Source organism: Maylandia zebra, linkage group LG19 (genome assembly GCF_041146795.1).
Source record: "Maylandia zebra isolate NMK-2024a linkage group LG19, Mzebra_GT3a, whole genome shotgun sequence".
Classification (NCBI taxonomy): Eukaryota; Metazoa; Chordata; class Actinopteri; order Cichliformes; family Cichlidae; genus Maylandia; species Maylandia zebra.
In genome coordinates, this window is record NC_135185.1 from 21,116,705 (window position 1) to 21,142,778 (window position 26,074).

General features: G+C 44.0%; 1 protein-coding gene across 1 annotated transcript in view; it reads right to left on the reverse strand.

Annotated features, from left to right (window-relative positions):
* Window positions 1-26,074, reverse strand: part of stard9 (StAR-related lipid transfer (START) domain containing 9) — a 43,248-nt gene that overhangs the window by 3,684 nt on the left and 13,490 nt on the right. The window contains exons 4-30 of the mRNA XM_012922909.3: window positions 20,334-20,450; window positions 20,113-20,145; window positions 19,926-19,987; window positions 19,063-19,175; window positions 17,794-17,936; window positions 17,574-17,641; window positions 17,281-17,378; window positions 16,943-17,149; window positions 16,695-16,792; window positions 16,528-16,605; window positions 16,160-16,237; window positions 15,618-15,797; window positions 14,771-14,822; window positions 14,380-14,505; window positions 12,370-12,452; window positions 12,128-12,189; window positions 11,508-11,701; window positions 10,865-11,345; window positions 3,998-10,753; window positions 3,554-3,742; window positions 3,246-3,429; window positions 2,907-3,071; window positions 2,721-2,814; window positions 2,317-2,465; window positions 2,075-2,139; window positions 1,733-1,935; window positions 319-398 (exon numbers count right to left, since the gene is read on the reverse strand). Of these exons, the coding sequence (XP_012778363.3) occupies window positions 319-398; window positions 1,733-1,935; window positions 2,075-2,139; window positions 2,317-2,465; window positions 2,721-2,814; window positions 2,907-3,071; window positions 3,246-3,429; window positions 3,554-3,742; window positions 3,998-10,753; window positions 10,865-11,345; window positions 11,508-11,701; window positions 12,128-12,189; window positions 12,370-12,452; window positions 14,380-14,505; window positions 14,771-14,822; window positions 15,618-15,797; window positions 16,160-16,237; window positions 16,528-16,605; window positions 16,695-16,792; window positions 16,943-17,149; window positions 17,281-17,378; window positions 17,574-17,641; window positions 17,794-17,936; window positions 19,063-19,175; window positions 19,926-19,987; window positions 20,113-20,145; window positions 20,334-20,450 (10,158 nt within the window). The remainder of the gene's footprint in view (window positions 1-318; window positions 399-1,732; window positions 1,936-2,074; window positions 2,140-2,316; window positions 2,466-2,720; window positions 2,815-2,906; window positions 3,072-3,245; window positions 3,430-3,553; window positions 3,743-3,997; window positions 10,754-10,864; window positions 11,346-11,507; window positions 11,702-12,127; window positions 12,190-12,369; window positions 12,453-14,379; window positions 14,506-14,770; window positions 14,823-15,617; window positions 15,798-16,159; window positions 16,238-16,527; window positions 16,606-16,694; window positions 16,793-16,942; window positions 17,150-17,280; window positions 17,379-17,573; window positions 17,642-17,793; window positions 17,937-19,062; window positions 19,176-19,925; window positions 19,988-20,112; window positions 20,146-20,333; window positions 20,451-26,074) is intronic.

A 26,074-nucleotide genomic window follows, 5' to 3' on the forward strand; every position in this document is an offset into this window, starting at 1 on the left:
TGCACTCTTTTGATCAGCCGGGAGGCAAGTGTACACCGACACCAACAGCTGACATGATTTCCTCCACACCCACTGCCTCTGAGTCAGAGTGTTGTTTATGCTCGGTGACTTCTAAGCATGAGTAGTATCTAAATAGCATGTTTAACATTTTGTGGATGAGGAACATGCTGTTAAATTGTTGTTTGCACTACAATGTAATCTGGATTTTTCTTTGTCAAGCTAAAGCGTGCAAACGCTGCACATACTCCCTGAGCCTTACACAAGAGAGATGAACAGTAATCATGCACGCCGGCTGGTTAATGTTGAAGCTGTGCTCACCTGTTTGGACTGCGAGCTGATGCAGCAGAAATCTCGCGGCTGGCTGAGGTGACAGGTGGACGAATCTGTGAGAATGTAAACTAAACAAAAATGGAGAGATACGTGAAAATGATCAAGTATAGTCGATACAAACCTGGAAATAAAACAACTGGGGCAATGTAATAAAAGCCCAATACTGGAAATAGATTTACTACTATAGAAACAGACAAACCAAACAGCTCCTGTGCAAGGATTTTATTTGCAGTGTGATGTTTGAGCGCAAGGCTCTTTCTCAGACTTTCATGAATACACTAACGAGCCTACTCATAATCTTCACAACAAACCACACATGACATATCTCGCCTTTTTCAGACTTCCATCTGTTAAAAAGTAATAAAAATAATGCTAGATAGTGTAACAGAAGAGCGTGGACAGGAGAGCAGTGAGAGAGAGTGGAAAGACACACAGCAAAGGGGCTCGTGTTGGACTCAAACTCGGGCCGCTGCATCTTTATCTTCAATTCTTTATGTATATTTTAGTGTCTGACAGACTCTTACTTGTTCTTTGTGATTGTGTATGCTGTACAAAAATCAATAAATACAACATTTAAAAAACAAAGTCACATATAAAGAAAAACTACACTACAAACAAATCATGTACCTTCAGTACGTTCTACTACGTGTTTTAATTATCCAGCACCAATTCTGTTTAATACTGGGATACTAGACTGGTGGAAAGAAAGTTCACTAAATAAAATGTCATATTCACGATACAGTGATTTGATACTTTAGTTTAAATTCTACATGCTTGCATAAAAAACAAAAATTATCCAAAGAATGAAAACTTGGAGAACAAGAGGCCAGCAGAAGTAAAAAAGGCCTCGTGGTGGGCTGCAGGTATTAAATGAAAACACACTGCAGGTGTGAGAATGGAGCTGGCCGCGTAATAAAACAAACTTGGCAGTGATGAATGAGACTGTGCTGAACCACGCTGTAGTACAGATAGTTAATGGATGCAGATGCGTTCGCTGAGAAGAATTTGCAGGCTCTATTAACTGCGTAGCACAAAATATAAATAGTTTTGCTGTCAAGATAAAAGTGTAAATATTATATTTTATTTTTAAGATTTGCTTTTTAGCAAAAGCACAAAGGTTTTTGCAAGGTAAACGGATTGCACAAGGCCACCTTACACAACCATAATTCATCAGTTTTTCTTTCTGAGCAATGACGTTTAAGCAGTGTTTTAGTTTTTGAACTCTCTCAGAAAATAAGCATCTTACTTTTTAAGATGATGTTTTAACTACTAGCATTATAACAAATGAATGGATAGGGAGGAATGAAGTTTCAAGAAATCTCCTTAAAATTGTGATATTCAGGATAACTCAAGATTAAATATACTGTCATTAAAACTGCTGCCTATGAGGATGTTGGCTCACCAAGCTGAGTGCTGTCATCTAGTGGTCGTGTCCACACTGAGCGGACTGACTGATTGTACATGTGGCTCTTGGACAGCTGGGAGATTAGGTTCCACAGGCTATCCGGTGGTCTGTCCAGCTCCCCAGCCCCCAGGAAACCGTGGACAGATGGGCAGGAAGAGGGTTTGTAGTATGCCTGAATTCCCCGTTCATCTCCTTGGTAACTGGGTAAAGATAGACAGAGTTCATTTTCTAATAGCACATAAATGATTTTTGTGTTGCAAATTGTCTACTTGCTCAAAATTATCCTGGAGCAGGCACGGAGGAAATCGAGAAAAGGGGAGATGGTTGGAGAATGCTCACCTCCAGCCTGCTGCGGCTTTGCCCGTCACCAAGTTGCCAAAATCCCCTGAGGCAGCCAGTCGCACCTGTCGAGAAAAAAATGTCTTACTCACCTCAAAAACAAATGCCAGTGAGAATAAACCCGAAATTTTTATAAAGGACAGTTAATTACTATGTGAATCTTTCAACTCAAATACAAAATACTAATTAGAATGTCTCTCCTAGAGCACGTTTTTCTACAGCTGACTTTTCAGCTATATTACCTCAGCCAGAGCTCGACCGAGAAGACTGAATGTGATGTCCTGATAGGTTGTCGATATGGAAGACGAGGAGCCGACGGATGCTGTCCGCTGGCGTGTACAGGCCGGAGATGAAGTCATCAGAGGTTCAAACCCGCTGCTCTGTTGGACGTCTAATAAATCACATGATATTATTAGCACATTTAGATACAGAGGGTGTAAAGAAGAGGGTAAAGAAGTGGTGACAAACCTGGGCAATGATCTCATTTATTAGTCGCCATATTTAACAAATTGCCAAAGCTTCCAAGGAAGGCAAATATAAAGCCTGAAATAGCAATGATTTATCTGGACGTCTTATTGAAATAATAATTAATCATGATTATTGCCCAAATCTATTTGGGGTTGGTGATTAACTGTCCTGCTGTTACCCTGGGCTGACAGCCACCCTCTCTGTGTCTTCACACTCTGTGGAGCACAAATAGGAGGACGTGTCCCAACCTTCAGCCCTTCATTCTTCATGATCTGGACAGAAGAAAAGTTGAGCCTTTTTAGCTCAGTCTTAAATCTCAGTTTCATTTCAAATCTAATGTATCATGTAGCATTAATATACAGACCTGTCCTGTTCGAACTGGTCTGTTGCCCTGCTGTAGTTGGATGGTGTTGCCACTGTTGTACCCTGATGTTGGTCCAGAGGAAAGACTCAGACTGGACCCCGTGCACAAAGTGCTGTTGCTTATCCTTGTCCGATGCCTCAAGTCATCCTGTCCGGCACACGTCACCTAGAGTCAAGTTCATACAGACAAAACTATTTATCCAAACATTTACAACAACATCTAAATGCTGCACAGCACACAGGATCCCCTCTATAGTCACTTTTATCATGATAAGATGAAGACCCTGGAGTTCACTGGCTGGGATCTTTAATTATTCTCTGTGATATGGATCTGACTGACCTTGTCTTCCTGAGATAGGGCCTGCTGCTGTAGCCTCCTCTTCTCAAGCTCAGTCCGTTCTCGCAGTCGTTCTCGTGCCTTTGCGATCTCCGTCCTGGCTTCTTCCCGAGCTCGACCATAGTCCCGCAACAGCTGCTCAATGTCAGATGGATACTGGCTTTCTTCCCTTGGAGCATCTGGCATTCTTCAGTAAAAACAAATAAGAGCCAAATAGATTTTCTGTTTACATCACTCCTGAAAACCTAAGCACGAAATGTGAGATTCAAGGAGCCCGTTGTGCTTTGATTTTGTGAAACTCAGCATCTCACCTGGCGCTCTCTATCACTTCTTGCCGAAGCCTTTGAAGATGCTCTTTGTGCCGACTGGGCATTGCAATAGATGCAGCCTCCTGAGGACGGAGGCGTGGGTGCTTGCTCGGACTCAAGCTACGAGCTCTCCGGTAAGTCTGGAGGCGCTCCTCCCTCTCCTGCCTCAAACCCTCAATACTCCTGCGATGCCTGAGAGATCCAATTTAAAAAACAGTAATGTCAATGAAGTCTAAGAGAAGACCAGTTTTAGAAAATATCAATGTATCCGCAGTATCAATTACGAAAGCGTTTTATGCTTTAAAAGCTGGCACTAAATGTCAGGTGAGAATATTATTATTATTTCTTTTGGATTTTTTAATTAGGTATTTCCACTTTGGTGTGTATTAAACATTTTAAAGCAAATCTTATGTCAAAATAGAGCATTTGTGGCAACTGTATCCTTACACATCATACAGCTGCTGTTTTGTAGAAGCAGAAGCTGGCGTCACAAGCTCTTCTTTGGACCTCGGGGACAACATCTTTAGCAGCGTGTCCGTCTCTCCCAGCCTGTAATGAAGCTTAGCCTCTGCCAGCTCCACAGTCAGTGGTGTCGGGTTCATGTTGAGGTTGACCGTCGCCATCACCTGCTCTCTCTCCTGTCGCAGCTTCACTATCTCCTTTGCCCTCCTGTCGCTCTGCGCCACAGATTCTGCATTTGAACCAAAGCTCCCGACTTCACCCCATTCGGCACACTCTCTGCGTTTGTTGTGCTCACTGGTCACAAATGTGGTCAGGTTTTTTGAGCATTTTGACTGTTGCTGATTGACCCCCGACCAGTTGGTGAACTTGTTGTGCATAGGCAGGTCCTCCGGGACTCTCTGATTATCTTGACAAGGAAACACATCGCTGACAGGTTCAATGTTCACAAGCACATCTGTGTTGCATTCACTGGGTGCTAGTGACATTATATCATCCTCTTGAGGTTGATCAGCCTTGTCGCTGAATGGAGATAGACTGTAGTTAAAATCCCCAGCATTAGGCACAAGTCTTCTGAAGTCTGATGCCTGCTGTTTGTGCACATCAGTCTGTTTTAATGTGGGGGAAATGTGGTTCTGCAAAATTAAACCATTTGCTGAAGTAGGCGTCCACTGCGGGGATGCCACCGGCCATTTGGACCCGAGCTTGTGGTTGTCCTTGTCTTGATAGTTCACATGTCTCCCATCAGAATCTGCATATGTTTCCATTGATGGATTTGGACTTGAAGAGCACTTATCTAATCTTTTAGAGCTTGTGCAACTAATTTCACTCACTTTCTCAAGTGATACTGATTCTAATTTGTCAGAGGAAGAATCACAATCCCGTAAGGACATCCGATTGCCATCTGAAACAGAAGGAATGGTCATGCTGTCATCCTCAGAGGGATGGTTTGTCTTTTGAGCCTTATATTTTGCAGAACATGTTACCGACTGTTTACCCTTGAGCCTCGTGCGTAATCTGGCTCCCACTGTAAGAATAGGAGAAGACGCACGGTCTGTATATGTGACCATTTTCTTCAGATGAGGAGATGTGAGGTGTGTTAATGAAGGGCTGTGATTTTCTTGGTAGCAGATTTTTGATGACCTATGGGTGATTTCAGGGACTGCAGTACTTCTGCGGCCCAGTGCTTCAGAGACTCTAGATGAAGCAGACCTTACACGCCTTTGACAGTCAGCTGCAGTCTTTGCACGAGCAGTTTTGAGAGGGTCATTCGCAGGCTGTGAGGAAACAGAGGTGTTAAACCTCAGGTCAGGCATACTTTGCATCTTTTCAACTGTGTTAGATTTTGTTTTTACCACACAGTGGATATTTTTGTCTTGAGAGACACTCACAGCATCAGAACCAATCACTTTGACTATGACATTGACTTCATGAGATTTAGACTTCTCACTGGGTGACAGAAGAACAGCAGCTTTCTTCTCTGCTGGAGCTACAAGCCTCTCAGTCTGGATCCCAACATCTGCAGCTGTCTGAGTTGAGCAGTCTCTCTTGGTGCCACCATTAGACTCGACGTAAGATGTGCTAAGATCAGAGAAGTTAATACTCCTTGAACTGAAACTGCGAACTTCACCTGTCCTCATTCCCTGGACGTCCCCCAGCAGGTTTGAGGTGCTGTTGATTAACTTAGAAATGTGAGCTGACATGCTTTCCATACTGGCCCAAGTTGGAGATTCTGTGATATCCACCTTGTTTTTCTGTGACGCGGGTACATCTGTGTTGCTCCTTTTGTGACGATCTTTCCTCTTCAGAGAGCTACAGTTCTTACCGTTACCCTGCGCCTGAAGCTCACGCTCAGTCTGAGTACTGTGTTCGCATGTCCTTTGTGCGTTTGTTTTGCTCGTCTGGCACTCTTGCTCAGGTGAGTAAACAAACATGATTTCATCTACTCGACCGGAAGCGTTGCCAGGATCGCCAGGAACACTGTTGACTGAAGAACCGCTGTCTGCTGTCAGATTAGCAGGGCAACTGCAGATATTCGCAAATGCCTGTTGACAGGGTGTAAGCCGAGATGTTTTAGTTGCTTGTTCTTTATAATCCTCCACACTACTAAGAGTACTAGAGAGTCCCTTGTTTGTAGCATATGTGCTAAGATGAGAATTAAATGGAGAGTTCTGCTCATTCAGACCATTATCGACACTGCAGCACCTTGTTATACGTTTCTCTGAGCTGTTTAAAAGTGGAGAATTACTGGATAGGTCAGCAGCACTTCCAAACGCTGGGTAGCAATGTTGGCCTGAGTCGTCTTCTTGCCACTGGTGAACATAAGGGTTGATGTCACTGGATGCAAAATGAATAGGGGAGTCTTGAGACTTTGGCACATGCTGTGGCTCCTTTTTGTTTGCATGCGGGCTAATTTGTTCCGTTTTCTGTGACACTGACCGAAGAGGTAAGGAGTGTCTTTTTAGCGTGTAAGCTTTACTAAGCTTAACTTCGTTTTTGCCGGGGTTTCCATGGGAAAAAGTCTTCACGTTTGATTTGTTTGCTGCTGCTAAAGTAGATTGTCCTGCATTGCTTTTTCTTGGCTGTCTGACTTCAGGTTTGACATCATTCTGAATGTCAAGCTTGACCCATTTAGATGCCAGCCTGCTGTGATGCATCCTAGTGGCGGCGTGGTCCTCCTCATCCTCGTCTGATGACTTAAGAGAGGAGTCAGAGGAAGATGTGGGACAGGTCCTGATGTGAGACTTTCTGAACCGCTTAGTTTTGCCTTTATGCATCATAAGAGAAGAATTTCCTAACATGCCTCCAGTTGTGCTTTTCTTGGGCTCTTTGGCGATTACAGGTCTAAAACAACTTGGATTTTTAAAGCAGTTTTGCTGTAGCGTTTTAGATTGTGACTCCGCCGTTACTGCTCGATTGTGTGGCACGAATGGTTGGGTCAAAGTCTCTTTGTCACTTTTCATTATGCAATCTCCACTGCTAATGATTTGAGTATTTTCATTAAATTTGGGATGTGACTCAGATAAATTTGGGGGTTTGTTTTTGCAGCAGCTCTGAGACGAGTTATCGGAATCAGTCTGTCGATAGCTGAACTCATCCTGTGCTGTGACAGAAGGTTTGCCTCCTGTTGTGGTGTCTCGTTCAACATTTACATCATGCCCAGCCGAGCCTTTCATGCAGACATCCTCACCACGGGGTGTGTTCTGGTTGCTGTAGCTTCTGTCTGCTTTAAACTGATGTAATCCACCACCAGCTAATAACTTCATGGCTCCAGATATTTCGCCACTGGTTTGGAAATGTTGAATCATCTTTGGCGTGTTTGGTTTGGGTGAATAATTATCTTTATTGACAACGTTCGATGCAGTTTCCACACCTGTGCGCCCCATAGCAGTACAGCTACAATTCACTTTTATGCAGTCAGTGGTGAAAAGTGTTTCAGGGCTTATTTGGTTAAGTTGTGGGCATGTCTGCTTAGCATTGGAAGCTGGGGGATCTGTCTGGCTGTCCGCTTTTTTGGAGCAAATATCAGTAATAACTGGATGAAGATTAGCTATTATTTCACGTTTGCCTGCATCATTAATTTGTTTTTGTGTTACAAAGGCATCACTTGCTGACAAAGAGTCGCTAGCGTGCTCGCACCCTGCCTGGCTGCACAGAGTCAGACTTGAGTGGATATGTGGAAGTGAGTTTTGGAAAACACAGCGGCTGAAGACCTGCTTGTTTAATGTTCCATCAGACACGCTATGAGCGCTGTCAAAGGTTTCCGTCACTTCAGTACATACAACCGTGCTGCTATTCCTCAATTCAGCTGCCATAGCTGAAGCCAGGTGCTCACTTTTATCCACCTTATTTTTACTTATCAGTAAAGTTTCCAGTGTAGGATGTCCACTCAGGTTTGTTCCTTCTTTCGCTTGATTACTCCTTTCATCTCGCAGATGTTTTGCTGTCCATCTACATTCATTACTGTTTGAAACAAAATGAATTGCAGATGATGACAAGGCATTCAGACTTTGACTCAAGCTCTTCCTGGCCCCATCACTATCCATCAATGTCAATTTCATGTGCTCTTTCACCACTTCTGCGATTCTCAGATCAATAGTGCTGCAAATAGCATCTGACTTGCATACGTGTTCTCCCCTTTCCTGGTTTTTTCCATGGTTATTCACTCGGGATTCTCTCTGTTCTGTTTCTACAAACTGTTCCTTTAGGGTTACACCCACCTTTTGGACTACTTTATTATCGCCAAATGAAATACTATTCTGTGAATCTTTTTCATGACTCTGAAGCCCAAACTGAGAGTCCTCAAAGACGCCACGACTTGGTTCGAGTTTCCCACTGCTGCAATCAGATACTGGCAATGCAACTGAAGACACTGTATCTTGTGTAACGCTGCCAACAACACAAACAGAATCACATCCTCTGCTGCTAGTTTCTACTGCAGGCTCTTCTTTATTAGAATCCCCGGTGCTATTATTGTCATCAGGGCAAATCTCCTCATGGCTGTCACCTGATGCACAGCAGAAGCTTACCAGCTCGCTGCTGTCCTGTGTATTTGGTATTTTCAAGCTGCCCATGAAAGTATCTTCTTTGTCTTTGTTTCTCTTCCTGGAATTTTTACAAGTTGATTTATCAACTTCCTGCTGTAGTGCAGTGGCCTGCTCAGCGTCTTTGATTCCATCCCTTATAAGAAATGCATCTTCTGCATTTGTAAACTTACACTGCTGTAAATCTCTCACCTTTTCTGTTCCACAATCGAGACTGCATACTCTTGCCTTTTCAGTAGAAGGTTTTAAGAGACTTGCAGCTTCAGGCATCTCAGCCAGTACTTCACGTGGGTTTGTAGGATTTGTGGAGAAATGGATTACTGACTGAGACAATGAGCTGCACATTTCATGGTCAGAGGACACTGTAATGTCAGCAAACATCATATTGGAGGAATCTGCAAACACCTGAATCAAATTTGATGTTGTTTGTGTGGTCTGGGAAATTTCAGTCTCCATTTGATCTAATGAAGATGCTGGATGCTGACTGTAACTGAAAATTGGAGTACCTGTAATAGAAGGATCTCTCATTTTTGCGGGTTCTCCTAAACACTCTGCACAACACCTTACATCCTTCTGATTATCAGACTTCAGGGCATTGTCTGGTGTTGTCAGCGCCTGAAAACCCCCCAAAACTTCAAGGTCGTGTTCTTCCACTTTCATGTTTACACCTTCAGTGCTAGTGGACATAGAGCTATGGCTTCTAGATCCAACCTGAGAGCCAGACAGATTCATACTTGTCGGACTGGGACTACTGCTGCTGATCTCTGCGTGTCGGAACATAATGTTTCTTTGAAAAGGTAGAGAATCCCTCTGCATCCTGGGACTCTCTGCTGCATCTGTGGAGGACCAGGCATCAGTGAGAACCAGCGGGTTTTCTGGCTCCCTCACACTGCAGCTGCTCAGAGAGCGTGGGCTACTGGTTAAAGCCTCCACATTCCCAAAGTCCTGAGTTAATTTATGTACAGTGTCTCTGCCTCTAGAATCTGCTACTAATGAGCTTTGAGAAGAAGGCTTCATTGTTGTATCAATTTGTCTTGTCTTCGGGGAGCTTTGATGGCTCCAGTATGCCTCTATTGGGATTACGAGAGTTTTCTGACGGCTGTCCCACTCAAAACTGGTCTCTGCTGTTTTAGTGTGCAGCTTGGATGAATCAGTGGAATCCGTCACCAGTGAGTAGGTTGGTACCAGTGTCTGGCTAAATCTCTTCACTGTTGAGAATTTAACAGTGCTCTCCAAACTGAGTGAATCTTTAGACATCTGACTGTCTTCACTCTCTGCTTCGCTTTGAGCTGCATCCTCATGTCTCAGCTGCTCTGCTAGAGCTGTGGCATAAGCAGAGGACAGAGAATCAAGAGAGAAAAGGCTCTCGCAGTCTGATGTCCCATTGTCTTTGACTTCTCGCTCTTCCTCCCATCCAACCAGTCCATGCTGCTCATCGATCCATCTACTAGTCTTGTTCATCAGAGCCTCAGTACTATGCCACCGTCTATGTCTAATGCTCTCAAACAGAGTCCTTTGGTCAAGCTCCTCACACGAGACTGTAGTTTTAATGGTACATTTCCTTTGACCCATTTTGGTGTCTCTAAGGCTCTTGTCTCTTCTTTGTCTCCAGTGAAATTTACTTGTAAATTTTCCAAGCAGCTTAGGCAGTTGTCTATTCACACCTGAGGGAGGTTTTCTGAACACTCTGGACAGAGCTCTTTTTATCCTGGGCCCCACAGAACGAGGAAACGACTTGCTGATGGTTCCTAATCTGCTGTTATCTGCATGACAGGATGTTTTCTCGTGCATAACAGGGCCATTCTCAGAACTGGGTTTGTCTGTGGATGATCCTTGAAAGTTTTCCTTGCCGACTAGCAGCAAACTACATCCAAGAGGCAACTTCTGTGTACCCGTCAATTTCTGGTCTGACCTGTTCTTAAAAGACAGGTCTCGGTTCGGAAGCAGAGGTTTCCTTTCTGGCCTTTCCCGGCAGAGCTGGGTTTGTGGTCCCTCCTTGGCAGTCTGTGTGATCTTTTCAGGGGAGGTTACTCCATTCTGGCGGGGCTGATTTTGCTCTGAGAAGATAGAACCAGAACAACTTTGGGTCCTTTCCCGAGGAAGACACTCATCCGAAACCCACTTCCTGCTACCAGTCCAATCGGACGTTGTGGGTGAATTTAAAGTCAGGTCTGTGGATCTGTTTCTCTTGAGGAAGTGTCTGTTGGAGAAGGAGAAAAACAGATGTCTTAACAGTCAAGACCTAAATAATTAAAAAAACCTGAAAAACTGCTTCCTGAATCCTCACCAACAGATTTTACTGTCCCCTTACCTGAAGATGGGTGTGTTCTGTGGGTAGAGTCGGGACAAAAGATCGGATGAAAACGAGTGTCTACGAGAATCAAACGGTCGTCCTTTGACCTTTGAGGGCGATCCAGCCTCAGGAGATTCTGGGCTGTCTGGTCCTAAAGGCAGAGTCTTTTCCAGCTGCTGTAACTCTTTCTTTGCTTCCAACAGATGCTGCTTGCTGGCGATTCTCTCCAGCTGGTAACGCAGCCTTTTGCGCCGAATGCGGCTCTCGGCCCGGCAGAGAGCGTGATGCTTTAGCAATTCATCCTGCACTGCCTTCTTCCTGGCTCTTATCACTTGGGATGGACAATCCACTGAAACATCTTTCTGATCCCTGAACACATGACTTGTTAACCTCTCCAGCAGGGGTGCAGGGAGGAGGTCTGCTTGAACTCCAGACTCCTGAGTGATCCTCTGTTCAACAGCTGTCAGGCGATGTTTCTCCTTCAAAATCCACTGCTGGACTGTTGATTAAAGACAGAAAGTAGGACATTTTGAGCACTAGAAATCGCAATCAATATGACTTTTGGTATGTCATCCTTTTTTCTTTTTTTTAAACGATGCAGAATTTCAGCTTGGATTTTGAATAATACTTGTGTAAGTGATGAAATGCAAAGAGTTCTCACTCTCAGTGTGCTGCTGTTGGAGGTAGGCCTGCTCCCTTTCTAGCTCTCTCTCAGCCCGTCTCTGTTCAGCCTGAATCTCCTGACGCAAACTCTCCACAAAGCGTTTCTGCTCCTCCACACGCTGCCTGGCAGAAGGCTCCTCACCGGGAGAGAAGCATGCACCCACCTGCTGTGGGAGATTCGCTTCTTTGACACTACAAAAAGAGATGCATGACACAGATGAAGCACAGACTGAGAAACGATGATGAAATAAGAGAGAAAAAAAGACAACCATGGGGAGTAAAACGATCATTTTACCTCACCTATGTGTAGTTTGATGTCTAGAATTTTATAGTTTGGTGGCAGAGAGGTTGAAAGTAAAGGATACTGTTGTGTTCAGCGTCTCATGAGTAACTAAGCAACCCCTGAGCCTGAATCGTAAACAGCTAACTGGGATTGTTCACAAGGGTGGGGGCTAATGGAAACATGCACTCCACCAAGTGGAAGGACTTATGCATGAATCTACAGGAAGGACACTGGATTTGTAATTCTTATCAAATATGAAAGTGGGGACAGAAAAATACCTGTTTAACCCACATATATTCACAGAGTGGGAAACATTGCCTTAAAACAGTATTTACCTGTTATCAGGGGTCACAAGGCAAAGCTCTGTGTAGGTGCAGGTCATGCCACCTTCACTGGCCTTAAAAGAAAAATTAATATTTTAGTGTTTACAGACAAAATAAGAAATGTGTTAAAAGGGAAATTCTGTGTATCATTAGCATTCAAGTGTATCACCCAATCATCTGCTCATCATAAATATTTTCATGATTGTCATCCTAATCAACAGCATCGCATTCGTTTTGGGACGATTAGCACCTACCCGCCTGCGTTCCCGAAGGACAGCTGCTTCAGCCGGGTGGTTGAAGCGGAACTTATGCACCCCTCCCAAGGTAATCACTGTCCCTGGAGACAGAGAGACAAATCTTTCATCATGAGCTGTGCTAAACCCATGGCATTGTGTTCATGGAAGCTGTGTGTGTGTGTACCCTGCATTTTTATCTTTAAGGTAACTCTGTAAATCTTTAAGCATATGTGCATTTATATTTTTTTCAGCTTTGCTGAATGTATATGTGTGTCGAGAACATCATTTTTTCCCCCTGCTTATTTGAAAGACAAATTGCTCACAGCATGTTCTTTTGATTCTTGGATGAAATTCAAGTTTCGTTTAAGGCCAGCATTAATTAAGCAAAAGGCATCAACTGCATTTGAAGTCATGAATTAGCTTTACGTGCAGCAGAGCAAAGCAGTAACTCACCAAAAGCTGATTTGCAATATCTACATAAAAATAATCAATCAAATCACAAAATTGGACTCGCACAGCTCAAATCCAACATTAAAACTACAGATGGCACGATACCACTTTTTTATGTGCGATACCGATATCATATATTTGGATATCTGCCGATACCGATATGAATCCGATATAGTGTGTTTTTTTAATCAATAAAACTGTTTTTTTAATATATTGCTGCATTTTGTATAAGTTCATACTCAAGTTTAAATAAACAACAACACTAAAGCTATTCTATTATACCTGAATGTAAAAAATACACTGCACCCAAAATATTTCATAGTTCAGCAAAACTGATCAATCTAATAAACTTAAACCTACTCAATCCTTCCTATTCTGGTATTTTAAAGAGTACTTAGCAGAAATATTAAGCAACCTAACTAACAGGGTTGCAAACTCCCAGCAAAAAAAAATAAAAAATAGGGAACCACCCCCCACCCTCCACCTCATGATGCTTAATCGACGTAATCAACCTTAATTTGATGCAGTGTGAAAAAAAAAAATGCACAGAAATAAATTATTTTTCAAGAAATATTAAATAGATTCAACATCTTTCTTCAACAAAATTGCAGACTGCACAGATGGTGTCTTCCCAAAGGAAAAAGTAGTATAGCTTACTAGGGTATATTAGACTTAACAGTTACTATATACAGTAATGGACTTCTATATATTTTACATAAGATTAAAACTTTGGGTGTAAGATTCAGATAATTATTTATTAAAAGCTAGACATTTTAAATGAGAATAAGAAAGAAAAGTATGTCTTTGTGCCCCCTTTTCCCTGTTCATGCCCTATTGGCCCCCTGGCTAAACTTTGCTAGATCCGCCCCTGCACAGTTACCAGCCATCAGCTACGTAGAAAACGATCCTGGTGTAGAAAGTAATATTAAATAAATTCTAACAACAGCTTATCAAGCTTAAACGTGCTGCTGTTGTTCAGCCGCTGGTTTCCTCTTTCTGGCGCGAAGTGGGCCAAAAACAAACAAGAGAGACGGACACGCGACGGAAAAGCCGATCAGCTGATCATTAATCAGTTTCACGATTGAAGTAGCAGCAAGAAGAGGCAGTCGCTCCATATATCGGTTGTTAAGCTTAACGTGGGAATGCTTTACAAACATTCAGAGATGAACTTACACACTTGCTTTACTTCTCTCTGGGATAACTTCCTCGGAGATGAAATGCTGGTTTGGTAGCGAGGCTACAAATACACACAGCCGCTCTATCACGTGAGCACACTGCTCCGACGTGCTACGGTTATGAGCCGAGTTACGCCGTGTCGCAAGTTTTGTGAGGTGCTTTTTTGATATTTAATGGATCGGATTACATTTTTATTTCTCTCCGATATCCGATCCAGTAATTTACGTCAGTATTGGACTGATACCGATACGTAATATCGGATCGGTCCGTCTCTAATTAAAAAATAAATTTTTTTCTCCTTTTTGTACCAAGATAACCAGCTTCTGTCACATTATCTGGGGCAAACCTGCTGGGAACCAAAGACAGTATGAACAAAGTGCTCTGCTGAGGACATGAGCTGACCTTGAGCCAGTCTACAGGACTCTGTGACCTCTCTGTCGTTGAGCAGGCAGACACAGCTCGGCACTGGCCTGAGCGTCACCACACCCCCGTGGTTTTCAATCTCACAGCTGGCGCTGCCCTGCAAGACTACACACAGAATGCAGAAATGTTGTGACACATTTTGATTTAGAAAGCTGTACCGTTGCTGCTATTCAACTACACAACATTTACAGCATCTAATGCAACATTTAATGAAAAAGGGGCTTATAATACATCCACATCGTCATAATGTACCCTGCACCTTGTGTGCAATAACCTACATGACAAACTCAAAAACATACTTTGTCTGTATTGTATCATTTCTGTTTCCAGACCTCTCTTATCGCATGGCTTTAAGAGAATAAATAAATACCTATTTGTGGTTCTTCAAATTGGTCCTGAGGTCCAATGCGGGTAACTCCTTCCTGTAACAAAAAATATATTGTGAGCATGATAGCTCTAATCAAAATCCACATACAACACAAAAATATCTAAAAAAAAAAAAAAAAAACAAGCAAATATTTTGACACAAAATCTTCTGTGAAGGGGTTTTAACGTCTATTCTTTCACTTACCTGGAAGAAAAATAAATGTGATTTGTTTAATCTGAAGTCTTATCTAATGGGATTAAAGGCTTTCTTATTTGGTGTCAAGTCCACATGTGCTCCCAGGTGGCCTCAGTTCTTCACATGAAGGAAACTGTGTAATTGTCAGGCCTAAGGGTACGCTTGTCATTGTCAGAATCAGGACAGCTTAAGCTCCCCTGACTCCTAGCCTCAGAACTAAGAGCCTCTTATCCAAGAGAGTTTTATGCATTGCAGAAGGTACACGCAGACACACACACGTACACACAGAGGGGAAGTTGACAGGACAGTTGGAAGATACAGTGAAAAGAAAAGGCAACAGAAACGCACCTTTTCTCAAGAGTTTTTCTAGAAGTACAGAGAGAAATAGTAGTACAAGAAGATGAGAGGATTGGAGGGATCTAGTAGAAAAACAGAGGTGGTTTTAGTCAAGTCAGCTGACAAAAACAGTAACTTGAGATTTCAGAAAAGTAGAGCAAATGCAAAAGTTTGCATTCTGTTGTTTGTGCAAAAAAATATATTTTGAATGTTATGGCATGCCTGTAAATTACAAATACGTATCTCCTGGGTTGCAAAGACACTTGCATAAAAAGAGAAAGAATATAAACCCTGTATTTCCTTTTTTTTCTCATCATACCCTGAGGTGATAAAAGACGACACCGGTGCTGAGAACATCTCCATCAAGGGCAACGAGGTGTGGCTGGAGGGAGTTGATGAGGAAGCCGGCCCGGTCTCTGTTGATGTCCACACTGTACTCCTCCAGGAGCTCCTTCTTGTCTCTCCAGCTGTCTGACCAGTCCTTTGTCAGCTGCTCCACCTGCAACCCAGGAATGGGTAAGGGGAAAGGAATGTCAGGAAGAATGGGAGGTAGAAAACGTTGGCACCAACATCTGCTACTAATGTCCAGTCCTATAGATAGTAGTACTGAAAAAACTTCTTCAGATAGAATGATTTCTAACACATAGTTTAACTGTTTAAGTTTCCAATGTCTCCTAGTAAGGCAGAACAAAAAATAAAATCCCAGTTCAGTTAGTGTCTGTGTCTAATCTTTGAGAAGATACATGGTAAATATTGGAAAAAGCAGCGACCTGATAAAAACATTCCACCGAAGTCACACTTGCTTAAAGTGTCAAAGACTCAGACAGGCAGATGCAAGCATGTGTGTCGACCCTGCGTTACCTTTAGCTCGTTCTGCAGCACGATTTCAGAAAGATTTCCATCCCTTTCGTCACTCAAGGATGGACTGGGATTACGTTGCTGTCAATCAAGAAAGTAAAGAAATGATCAGTCAACATACTGTGCAAAAGGAAAATGTCACACAGACATTACAATGCAATTCAGTCCTGCCCACCTAAGGGGATTAGAAATGTCACCAAGATATAAAACACTGTATTAAGGATTTGGTAGAAAAATGTGTAATGTGAGAATCTCTTTTATACAAAGCCTTACAGTACTAAGAAGGATTTTTTTTTTTAAGGGAGTGAACGCAGCCGAGTGTCTCCCTGGGAGAGTTAGAGACACGCTCTAGCGATAAAAGGTCACCATACCATTTCAAAGCTGAGCAGCATGCTCTTCAGCCTGTCAATCTCCTCTCTCAGTTCCCTGATCAGCCGAACATTCGCATCCTGCACAGAAATCAAAGTGCACGTTAACCTAATCCAAACAATTAGATCAAACATTAAACCTTGGCATCTGACTCCAAACAGCCGCTAACCTCATTAACCCGAGGCTTGTTGACAATATTTCTGGCATGGGCAGCATAGCGCAGGGTGCTCAGGGTCTCGTTATAACTGCTGGCAGAGGGTGAGACCGCTGCAAGAGAAAATACACGCGAAACGCACACAAGCCAGCAGCAGTTAACGCTCACATTACGTGGCATAAGGTGGTCAGTTTTCTTAAATACAGTTTTAGAATATATATGAAAATAAAAATTTATTGTGGAATCACTCAGTTTGAACTCACTTGCAATCATAATGGTTTTGGAGTTTCCACCCAGACTGTCTTTCAAAAGCCATGTCAGGACTGAGTCTCTGTAGGGAATGAAGCAGTGCCTCCTCCCACCTCCACCTCCAGACAGCGAGCTGCTGTGGCTACCCACTGTGCTACCATCGCCCTCAGAGGCCACGCTGTTGATACTCTGGCAGCTGCTTGACATCTGTGAGTTCTGAGCTGCGGAGGTGGTGGCAAAAAGATTGAAGGATGTGCCAAAAAGCAAGCACAGGAGAGAACACAAGAGAATAGATGTGAATTTTGTGGAAGTTTATTCAAGTGAAATAAAAATACTAAAACATTTTATTTACCAAGAGCTGAAATGACAATGCCTAGAGTAACCAGAGACTTGTTGATGTTGGAGCCCTCTGTCAGTCTATCCCTGCAGTAGTGGGGATCTGCTCTCTCACTGGTAGACACAACAAAAACAAAGTATAACATCATATCAATAAAAAATGACTAAAAAATGTGTGAAATAGGGAGTTCAGCAAAGTGAGGGCAAGAGTCAGTATCCACTAGGGGGCACTTTTGTCAACGATTTGGGCTTAAACAATGCTGAAGGAGAAAAAATAGGGCACACGACAGCAGGAAATAACATTTTCACCTCCCAGCCAGGTCGACCAGGTTAATCTTGCTGACAGTTTCAGAAGGAAGGTTGTTTTCTAGGATAGCCTAAAGAGAAAAGACAAAAGTAAATAACCCAAAGTCTGCATATTGATCAGTGGTCAGTTATACAGTCGTCATACAAATTCAATACTCTGGAGTATTATGAGAATATCTGGAAAAAAGTAACAGCACAACATGCAGAGTCTGAGTGAGATGACCTGTGTGTACTGAATCGTAAAGATTGCATGGGATCTGCTGCTGGCATCATGGTTGTGGGTTGCTGCGGTGATGCGGTTGGCGATGCCTTCCTCCAGAAGGTCTATGGCCTGTTTGCAGTCTGAGACCACATGTGATGAAAGGTCTGATGGGAGGGACGCAAAGAGAATGATAATTTGTATTGGTCAACCCCGAGCAAGACTGAACACAGTCCGATTTTTATTCTACATCATACAAAACTTCTAAAAACATGAAACTGAATGGAGATGAGACAAAAAAGCTGCTTTGATTATTTGCAGGGATTAAAATGTTAAGAGGAAAGAAGTATAAAAAAGAGACACAAACAGGAAATGCATCAATCCTTGCTCCCACCATGTGCTTTTTAATATTTCCCACAGCATCTAGAAACAACAGTTTCTAACAATGCTCTACTTCCAGGCATGAATCACCAACTTAAAAAGCTGTTAAACATGTGCACACAGATCATCATGGAGCCTCTTGGCTCATCATTTAGCCTCTTCCTCTTTGTTAACTCTAAGCTGGTCAATACAAAGAGTTAAATTGTTTAAGGAAAACAGGAGTGGCAGCAAAACAGTGTTTGGATGGAAAAGCACTGAGGGATTAGAAGTAGAATTTGGAAAACCTAAATGGGATATGATGTGTGTGGAACTGCTTGGAACCACAAGGAAATGACTTCACTTCCTCTGGCCAAGTGGGATTTCTCCTGATACAGACAATGAGTGGATGTGGGGCTCTGAATACGGAGAGTCCGGCGGATGACAAGGAGAGAAAGAAATGGAGGGAACGAGAGGGAAAAGATGAAGAGATGAAGGGGAAAAGAGAAAAGGTGAAATAAAAGAAGCAACAGGAATCTAACAACTAAAAATAGATGTGACTAAAACTAAATCAAAAACAGAAGAAGACTTGTAACTTGTAAACAACACAAACAAGACATCTTAGAGAATTTTTTCTGACTTCTACTTGAGTGTGCATTCATGCAAGATACTTTTGGCTGCTCCCCTACTCACAAGGGGTCACTGTCTGTTTAATTTGGGAGATTTTTTGCACCGGATGCCCTTCCTGATGCAATCCCAAAGGGATTTGTGTCTCCTTGAAGCTGGTCCGTTAGATCAACATTTAGTGCATCATCACCTGGAACTGCTACGTCATGTTTTAAACATTGTAATGCAATTTGTTCATCTTGATTTTAGGGGTTTTTAATGTAGATTTATCATTCTTCTGTCTAGCAGTGGAAAGGAATGAAAACTCACCTTGTACATAGGGTCCTTTCTCAGGATGTTCTCTAACTCTCAGTGTGGCTTTCTTCTTCTGCTCTCCTCCCTTCAGCAGATCTCTTACACGCTCGTTATAGATCTCCAAGAAGCTGCAAGGACAGAGAAATAAGGAGGCAGAAGTTTAAAAAAAATCAGCTTCAATATAAGTTCAGCTTAAAGTCTTTTATATCCCTAACGTCACTTAGATGCACACCACATGTCTGGCTAAATCTACTCCATTCATTATCTGTATGTCTATGTCTTAAATTTTACTCTTCTGAGGTTTTTATTTCTGCTCTATTTTTTGAGAGCTTAGAAAACACAATAAAAGCTGGCTGTAGTTCAGCCAGGTAGTAATCATGGCTACCCGGGCAGTGTTTTAAACTGCTTAGCAAATCAAATAACTGGGAAACAGTGTGTATGCTAGAGAGATTGTAATCTTCAAATTGTAAAAAACCCTGTATTTTTCCTTGTAATAACCATACTGCAGCTTTGGCTCAAGTGGCGTGTACTCAGGTGTCCACTAATGGCAGGGTTAGTACTTTGATCCTTGGCCCCTCCGCAAACCAAAGTGTCCTTGGAGAAGACACTGAACCCAAAGTCTTTCCAGCCTGGCGCTCCGTCTCCACTGACGTGCAAGTCCATTTAACATTTATGAGTGAAGGGCAGGAAGAGCTTAAAATGAACAAATTTTCCCAGAGAAATTAAAACAGAAATGAATCCTGTTTTAATTTTGCTGGCTACAGTTTTTCAGCATAACTGCACCATAAACTCTTGTCTAATTTGAATTAAACTTCAACAAAAGGCCCAATTAAATTGATTAGAATCAGAAGACACAGATCTCTGCAATAAAGAAGTACCTGATCTCCACTCTGCTTGAGTTCTGCCCATCTGAAAAAGTGTCTTCAGACTGAAAGAGACCCTGGGAGGAAAGAAGATCAGCAGGTTACTTCAACCTACAATACTAGATACTCAGGAAGATGAATGTTCAGCATGTTCACTTCATTCGTGTCGCCACCTGAGTTGAGTATTAATCAACCACCTTACCTGACAAATGCGAGGAGTCAAGCCCATGGAGTCCTAAAGAAAATTGAAAAAAAAAAAGAGTGACCAACATTAACGTGTGGGCCACAACCGAAAGATTTATAAAACAAAGCATTTTCTGCCTGCGTAGCATGAGCTGGACCCTTCAATGTCCTTTATAATATTAACTAAGGCATGAAAAAAGTGCATCTAATATTGTGCAGTGATTCCAGGACTCTCCTCACCGGCGTCCCCATCATGGTGTAAGTCTTTCCAGATCCTGTTTGACCATAAGCAAACAGGCACACATTGTAGCCCTCAGAAGCTCCGGACAGTACCGACACACCCAGGTCCTGGAACACCTGAAGAAATTAACACATACACACACTCCCTTAACCAGAAATGCACAAAGAGTATGCAGAGTTAAAAAGCACACCTGGATTCCTCCCTTCCATCCCTTCGAAGATTATTTTAATAAAACAAGTAGGGGCTGCTGGGTTGTTTACAATGTAACTGAAAGCCCTTGATCTGCACTGCAGTTGTGTTTTACACGAGTATAGATTTACACTAAGGTTTCTTGATCACAATGCTGTGGCATGAGGCCAGTGGTGGGGAGGTAATGTTCCTTCCTGCTGATGTATTTGTGCAGGGAGCATGGAGGTCAGCTAATACTCAAGGTAAACAATTTTGCAGAGTGCAGATGTAAGAGAAACAAATGTGAGGGCAAAAAGACTGAAAAATGGCTGGGTCAGGAAAATAAACTTTGACTAACAGCAAAGTCCTCGGACAGGGGATCCCGGAAAGCCCCGCTAAAACAATCAACTGAGGCCTCTTGTTTTCCTTCTTACTGTGTCTGCATCTGAGCTCCAGAGCATGCAGATGACCAGCACAAGGCCAAATCTCAACTACTTATTTTTATAGGAGAACAAAGACTTTTCCTGAAACCTATACTGGCAAATGAAATGCAGTCATATCATTTTGTGTTTGCAGCAGAGATATAGTAGTGTAGGAGAATTTGCTATCAATCCAAACTTGCATTTTTACAAATTAGCTTTTTATTACTTGCATTTATGTCAAAACAGATGAAAATCTAAACAGATATATTATATAACAGTAATCCAGGATGTTGAGCCTCTGTCTTAAAATCATGGAGTAATAGGCAGTAAATACCAAATAAGGGTTGAATAACAAAGTCTTATAAACTGAGGTGAAGTCATTTCTATTTATATAGAATCATAAATCATGATTAGGCCTCAAAGAGCTTTACGATCAGCACAGCAAACAATCAGGATTTTAATCTTGACAACTTTCAACAGTTATTAAGATACTAATCTTACACAGTCATAATTTATGGACAAGAAATCTGTTTTCCAATGAGCATATGGCTATTGTGCAAAAACAATTAAGACATTATCTCAGTAGCTGGGCTCTTCTCAGTTGTTGTTTAAACTCAATAAACATATACAAAGTGAAAAATCCTGTTGCAGTACACCAATAATACTAAGTGCAATAATCCTTTCTGTCATCGTTGTATTTTTACTCAGTTGTATATAGTATTTGTATTCTATTTTTATCTTATTGTATATTTATTTTATTTTATTCTACTGTATATAGTATTTTATTTTATTCTATTCTGTACAGTTGTGTACTGTATTTATTCTTATTGTATTCAAATTTTTGCCTCATAACTTTTGCACTGTCCACTTCCTGCTGTGACAAAACAAATTTCCCACGTGTGGGACTAATAAAGGTTATCTTATCTTATCTTATTCAACTGCTCCTGAACACAAGCTCTCTAAGCAGCCAATCACAGTGCAGAAAACCAATGCATTTAGGCATGTAGACATGGTCAAGAGGACCCGCTCCAGTTCAAACTATCTCTAGGCTTTACAGATAATGTAAAAAAAAAAAAAAAAAAAAAAAGAGACAGACATCCAGTGAGCAGAAGTTCTCTGGGAAAGCAAAAACAACGAGTATTTGAGGCCAGAGGTCACAGGAGAATGACCAGACGTCTTCAAGCTAGGAAGGCGACACTAACTCAAATGCTGTAACCACTCTTTACAGTCAAGATATGTGTAAGACCATCTCTGAATGCACAACATGTGGAGCCTTCAAGTAGATGGGCTACAGCAGCAGAAGACCACAGCAGGTGACACTCCTGTTAGCTAGGAAGACGATACTGAGGCTACAGTTCACACAGATTCACCAAACATGGACAAGAGAAGACTGGAAAAACACTCCCTTTTCTGGCAAATCTCATTTTCTCCTGTAACATGTGAATGGTGGGGTCAGAATCCTGAATTTGGGGGATATTTTATTGGAATGCGTTCGACCCTTTAGTACCAATTAAGCTCAAAAGCTTCGCCTGGCATCACAGAGGTGTAGAATCAGCAAATATTTATTATGATTCTTAGCGAAGCCAAACATCTTCTATTATGGGAACAGGCTCTATGAAGCAAAGTGGTTGTTTATCACTTATAAAATGCACTATACAGACAACTATGTGCATGCAGGTTAGATGAACAACGACTGGGCAAATTATAAATCACTTGATTGTTGTTGCCCCTGGTGAGAGGCGGCGGGCTGGGGTGGGTATTCTTATATCCCCTCGGCTTGCTGCCGGTACGTTGGGGTTTTTCCCGGTGGACGAGAGGGTTTGTTCCCTGCGCCTTAGGGTCGGGGAACGGGTCCTGACTGTCATCTGCGCTTATGCGCCGAGTGGCAGTTCGGAGTACCCAGCCTTCTTAGAGTCCCTGGGGGGGGTGCTGGAAGGTGCTCCACCTGGAGACTCTGTTGTCCTGCTGGGAGACTTCAATGCTCACGTGGGTAACGACAGCGAGACCTGGAGGGGCGTGATTGGGAGGAACGGCCTCCCTGATCTGAACCCGAGCGGTGCTTTGTTATTGGACTTCTGTGCTAATCACAGTTTGGCCATAACGAACACCCTGTTCGAACATAAGAGTGTCCATAAGTGCACGTGGCACCAGGATGCTCTAGGCCGTAGGTCGATGATCGATTTTGTAATCGTATCACCAGACCTGCGACCATATGTTCTGGACACTCGGGTAAAGAGAGGGGCTGAGCTGTCAACTGATCACCACCTGGTGGTGAGTTGGATCAGGTGGCGGGGGAGGACGCTGGACAGACCTGGTGCACCTAAACGCGTAGTGAGGGTGTGCTGGGAACGTCTAGCAGAGGCCCCAGTCCGCGAGATCTTCAACGCACACCTCCGGCAGAGCTTCAACAGCATTCCGAGGGAGACTGGGGACATTGAGTCCGAATGGACCATGTTCAGCGTCTCCATTGCCGAAGCTGCTGCATTGAGCTGCGGCCGCAAGGTGGTTGGTGCCTGCCGTGGTGGTAATCCCCGAACCAAATGGTGGACACCAGAGGTGAAGGGAGCCACCAGGCTGAAGAAGGAGGCCTATCGGGCTTGGTTAGCCTGTGGGACTCCGGAGGCAGCCGACAGGTATCGACAGGCCAAGCGGAATGCGGCTCGGGCAGTGGCTGAAGCAAAAACTCGGGTGTGGGAGGAGTTCGGAGAGGCCATGGAAAAAGACTTTCGGACTGCCTCGAAGAGATTCTGGCAAACCGTCAGGCGTCTCAGGAGGGGAAAGCGGTGCTCTACCTGCACTGTGTATAGTGCTGGCGGAGCGCTGTTGACGTCGACTGAGAAAATTGTCGGGCGGTGGAAGGAATACTTCGAGGACCTCCTTAATCCCACTGACACGTCTTCCGGGGAGGAAGCAGAGTCTGGGGATGAGGGGTGTGACCCACCGATTTCCGGGGGCGAGGTCACTGAGGCAGTTAAACAACTCCTTGGTGGCAGAGCCCCTGGTGTCGATGAGGTCCGCCCCGAGTTCCTGAAGGCTCTGGACGTTGTAGGGCTGTCTTGGTTGACACGTCTCTGCAATGTTGCGTGGAGATCAGGGGCAGTACCTGTGGACTGGCAGACCGGGGTGGTGGTCCCCATCTTCAAGAAGGGGGACCGGAGGGTGTGTTCCAACTACAGGGGGATCACACTCCTCAGCCTCCCCGGGAAAGTCTATGCCAGGGTGCTGGAGAGGAGGGTTCGTCCGCTAGTCGAACCTCGGATACAGGAGGAACAATGCGGTTTTCGTCCTGGTCGCGGAACACTGGACCAGCTCTTTGTCCTCTCGAGGATACTTGAGGGTGCATGGGAGTTTGCCCAACCAGTCTACATGTGTTTTGTGGACCTGGAGAAGGCATTCGACCGTGTCCCTCGGGGCGTCCTGTGGGAGGTGTTGCGCGAGTATGGGGTGTCTGGCCCATTGCTACGGGCCATTCAATCCCTATACAACCGTTGCAAGAGCTTGGTTCGCATTGCCGGCAATAAGTCGGACTCGTTCCCGGTGGGTGATGGGCTCCGCCAAGGCTGCCCTTTGTCTCCGGTTCTGTTCATAATTTTTATGGACAGGATTTCTAGGCGCAGCCAAGTGGCGGAGGGCTTTCGCTTTGGTGGCCTCAGAATCTCATCTCTGATTTTTGCGGATGATGTGGTTCTGTTGGCTTCATCGGGTGAGGGCCTCCAGCTCGCACTGGAGCGGTTCGCAGCCGAGTGTAACGCAGCGGGAATGAGGATCAGCACCTCCAAATCTGAGGCCATGGTTCTCAGCCGGAAAAGGGTGGAGTGCCCACTCCGGGTCGGGGATGAGTTCCTGCCCCAAGTGGAGGAGTTCAAGTATCTCGGGGTCTTGTTCGCGAGTGATGGGAGAAGGGAGCTGGAGATCGACAGACGGATTGGGGCTGCGGCTGCAGTAATGCGGACGCTGCACCGGTCAGTCGTGGTGAAGAGGGAGCTGAGTGTAAAAGCGAAGCTCTCAATTTACCGGTCGATCTACGTCCCTACCCTCACCTATGGCCACGAGCTGTGGGTAGTGACCGAAAGAACGAGATCGCGGATACAAGCGGCGGAAATGAGCTTCCTCCGAAGGGTGGCTGGCCTCTCCCTTAGAGATAGGGTGAGAAGTTCGGCCATCCGGGAGGGGCTTAGAGTAGAGCAGCTGCTGCTCCACATCGAAAGGAGCCAGCTGAGGTGGTTCGGGCATCTGGCAAGGATGCCCCCTGGGCGCCTCCTGGGCGAGGTGTTCCAGGCATGTCCCACCGGGAGGAGGCCCCGGGGCAGACCCAGGACACGCTGGAGAGATTATATCTCTCGGCTGGCCTGGGAACGCCTTGGTATTCCCCCGGACAAGCTGGAGGAGGTGGCTGGGGAGAGGGAGGTCTGGACCTCTTTGCTTAGGCTGCTACCCCCGCGACCCGACCTCGGATAAGCGGATGAAGATGGATGGATGGACTTGATTGTTGTCCATTGTATACAACCGATCAATAAACCCGTTTCTGAGGACATGTGGCCTCAGCTGCAACCCAAAAGCTATGTCCAAAAGCAACACATACCTTTGGGGGCATTGGGAACCTGAGCTAGACCAGACCTGAGATGCACATTCTCCCCCAAAAACCATAACACACCCTGGGATCAGAGAGGGGTTTTCTTTCCCAGGCCCCCAGGCTCAAGTTTGGACCATGGAGACTGGTGGTGGGTACACAGAGAAGAGAGGAGGATTCCTCTCAAAGCTACCACAACCTCCAAAGATCAAGGAATACTTTTAACATGCCTCCTGTGTGTGTGCACACATGTGTATCACACTACCAACTGCTTTGACGATATGCGAGAACCTGGAGTTAAGCCTGTATATACTCTATTCCCACAATTTTGCAAGGCCAGATTTAAGTTGGATGTGGCTGAAAACTCTTGTGAAAGACTCAAGCCTTGTGAAAGTACTCTGAATGTATTCAGTGGTCATCTAGTTCTTCTTAGCACTGTGTGAGGTTGTGTGGTAATATTCAACAGCCTTGGGTTTTCTCAGACAAGTAAAATATTTAGCACTGACATGATGGAGCGAAGCTCACGCAGAGACCAACAGCATATCGTGTTATTGTAGCAAAAAAACAGCAAGAAAGCAAA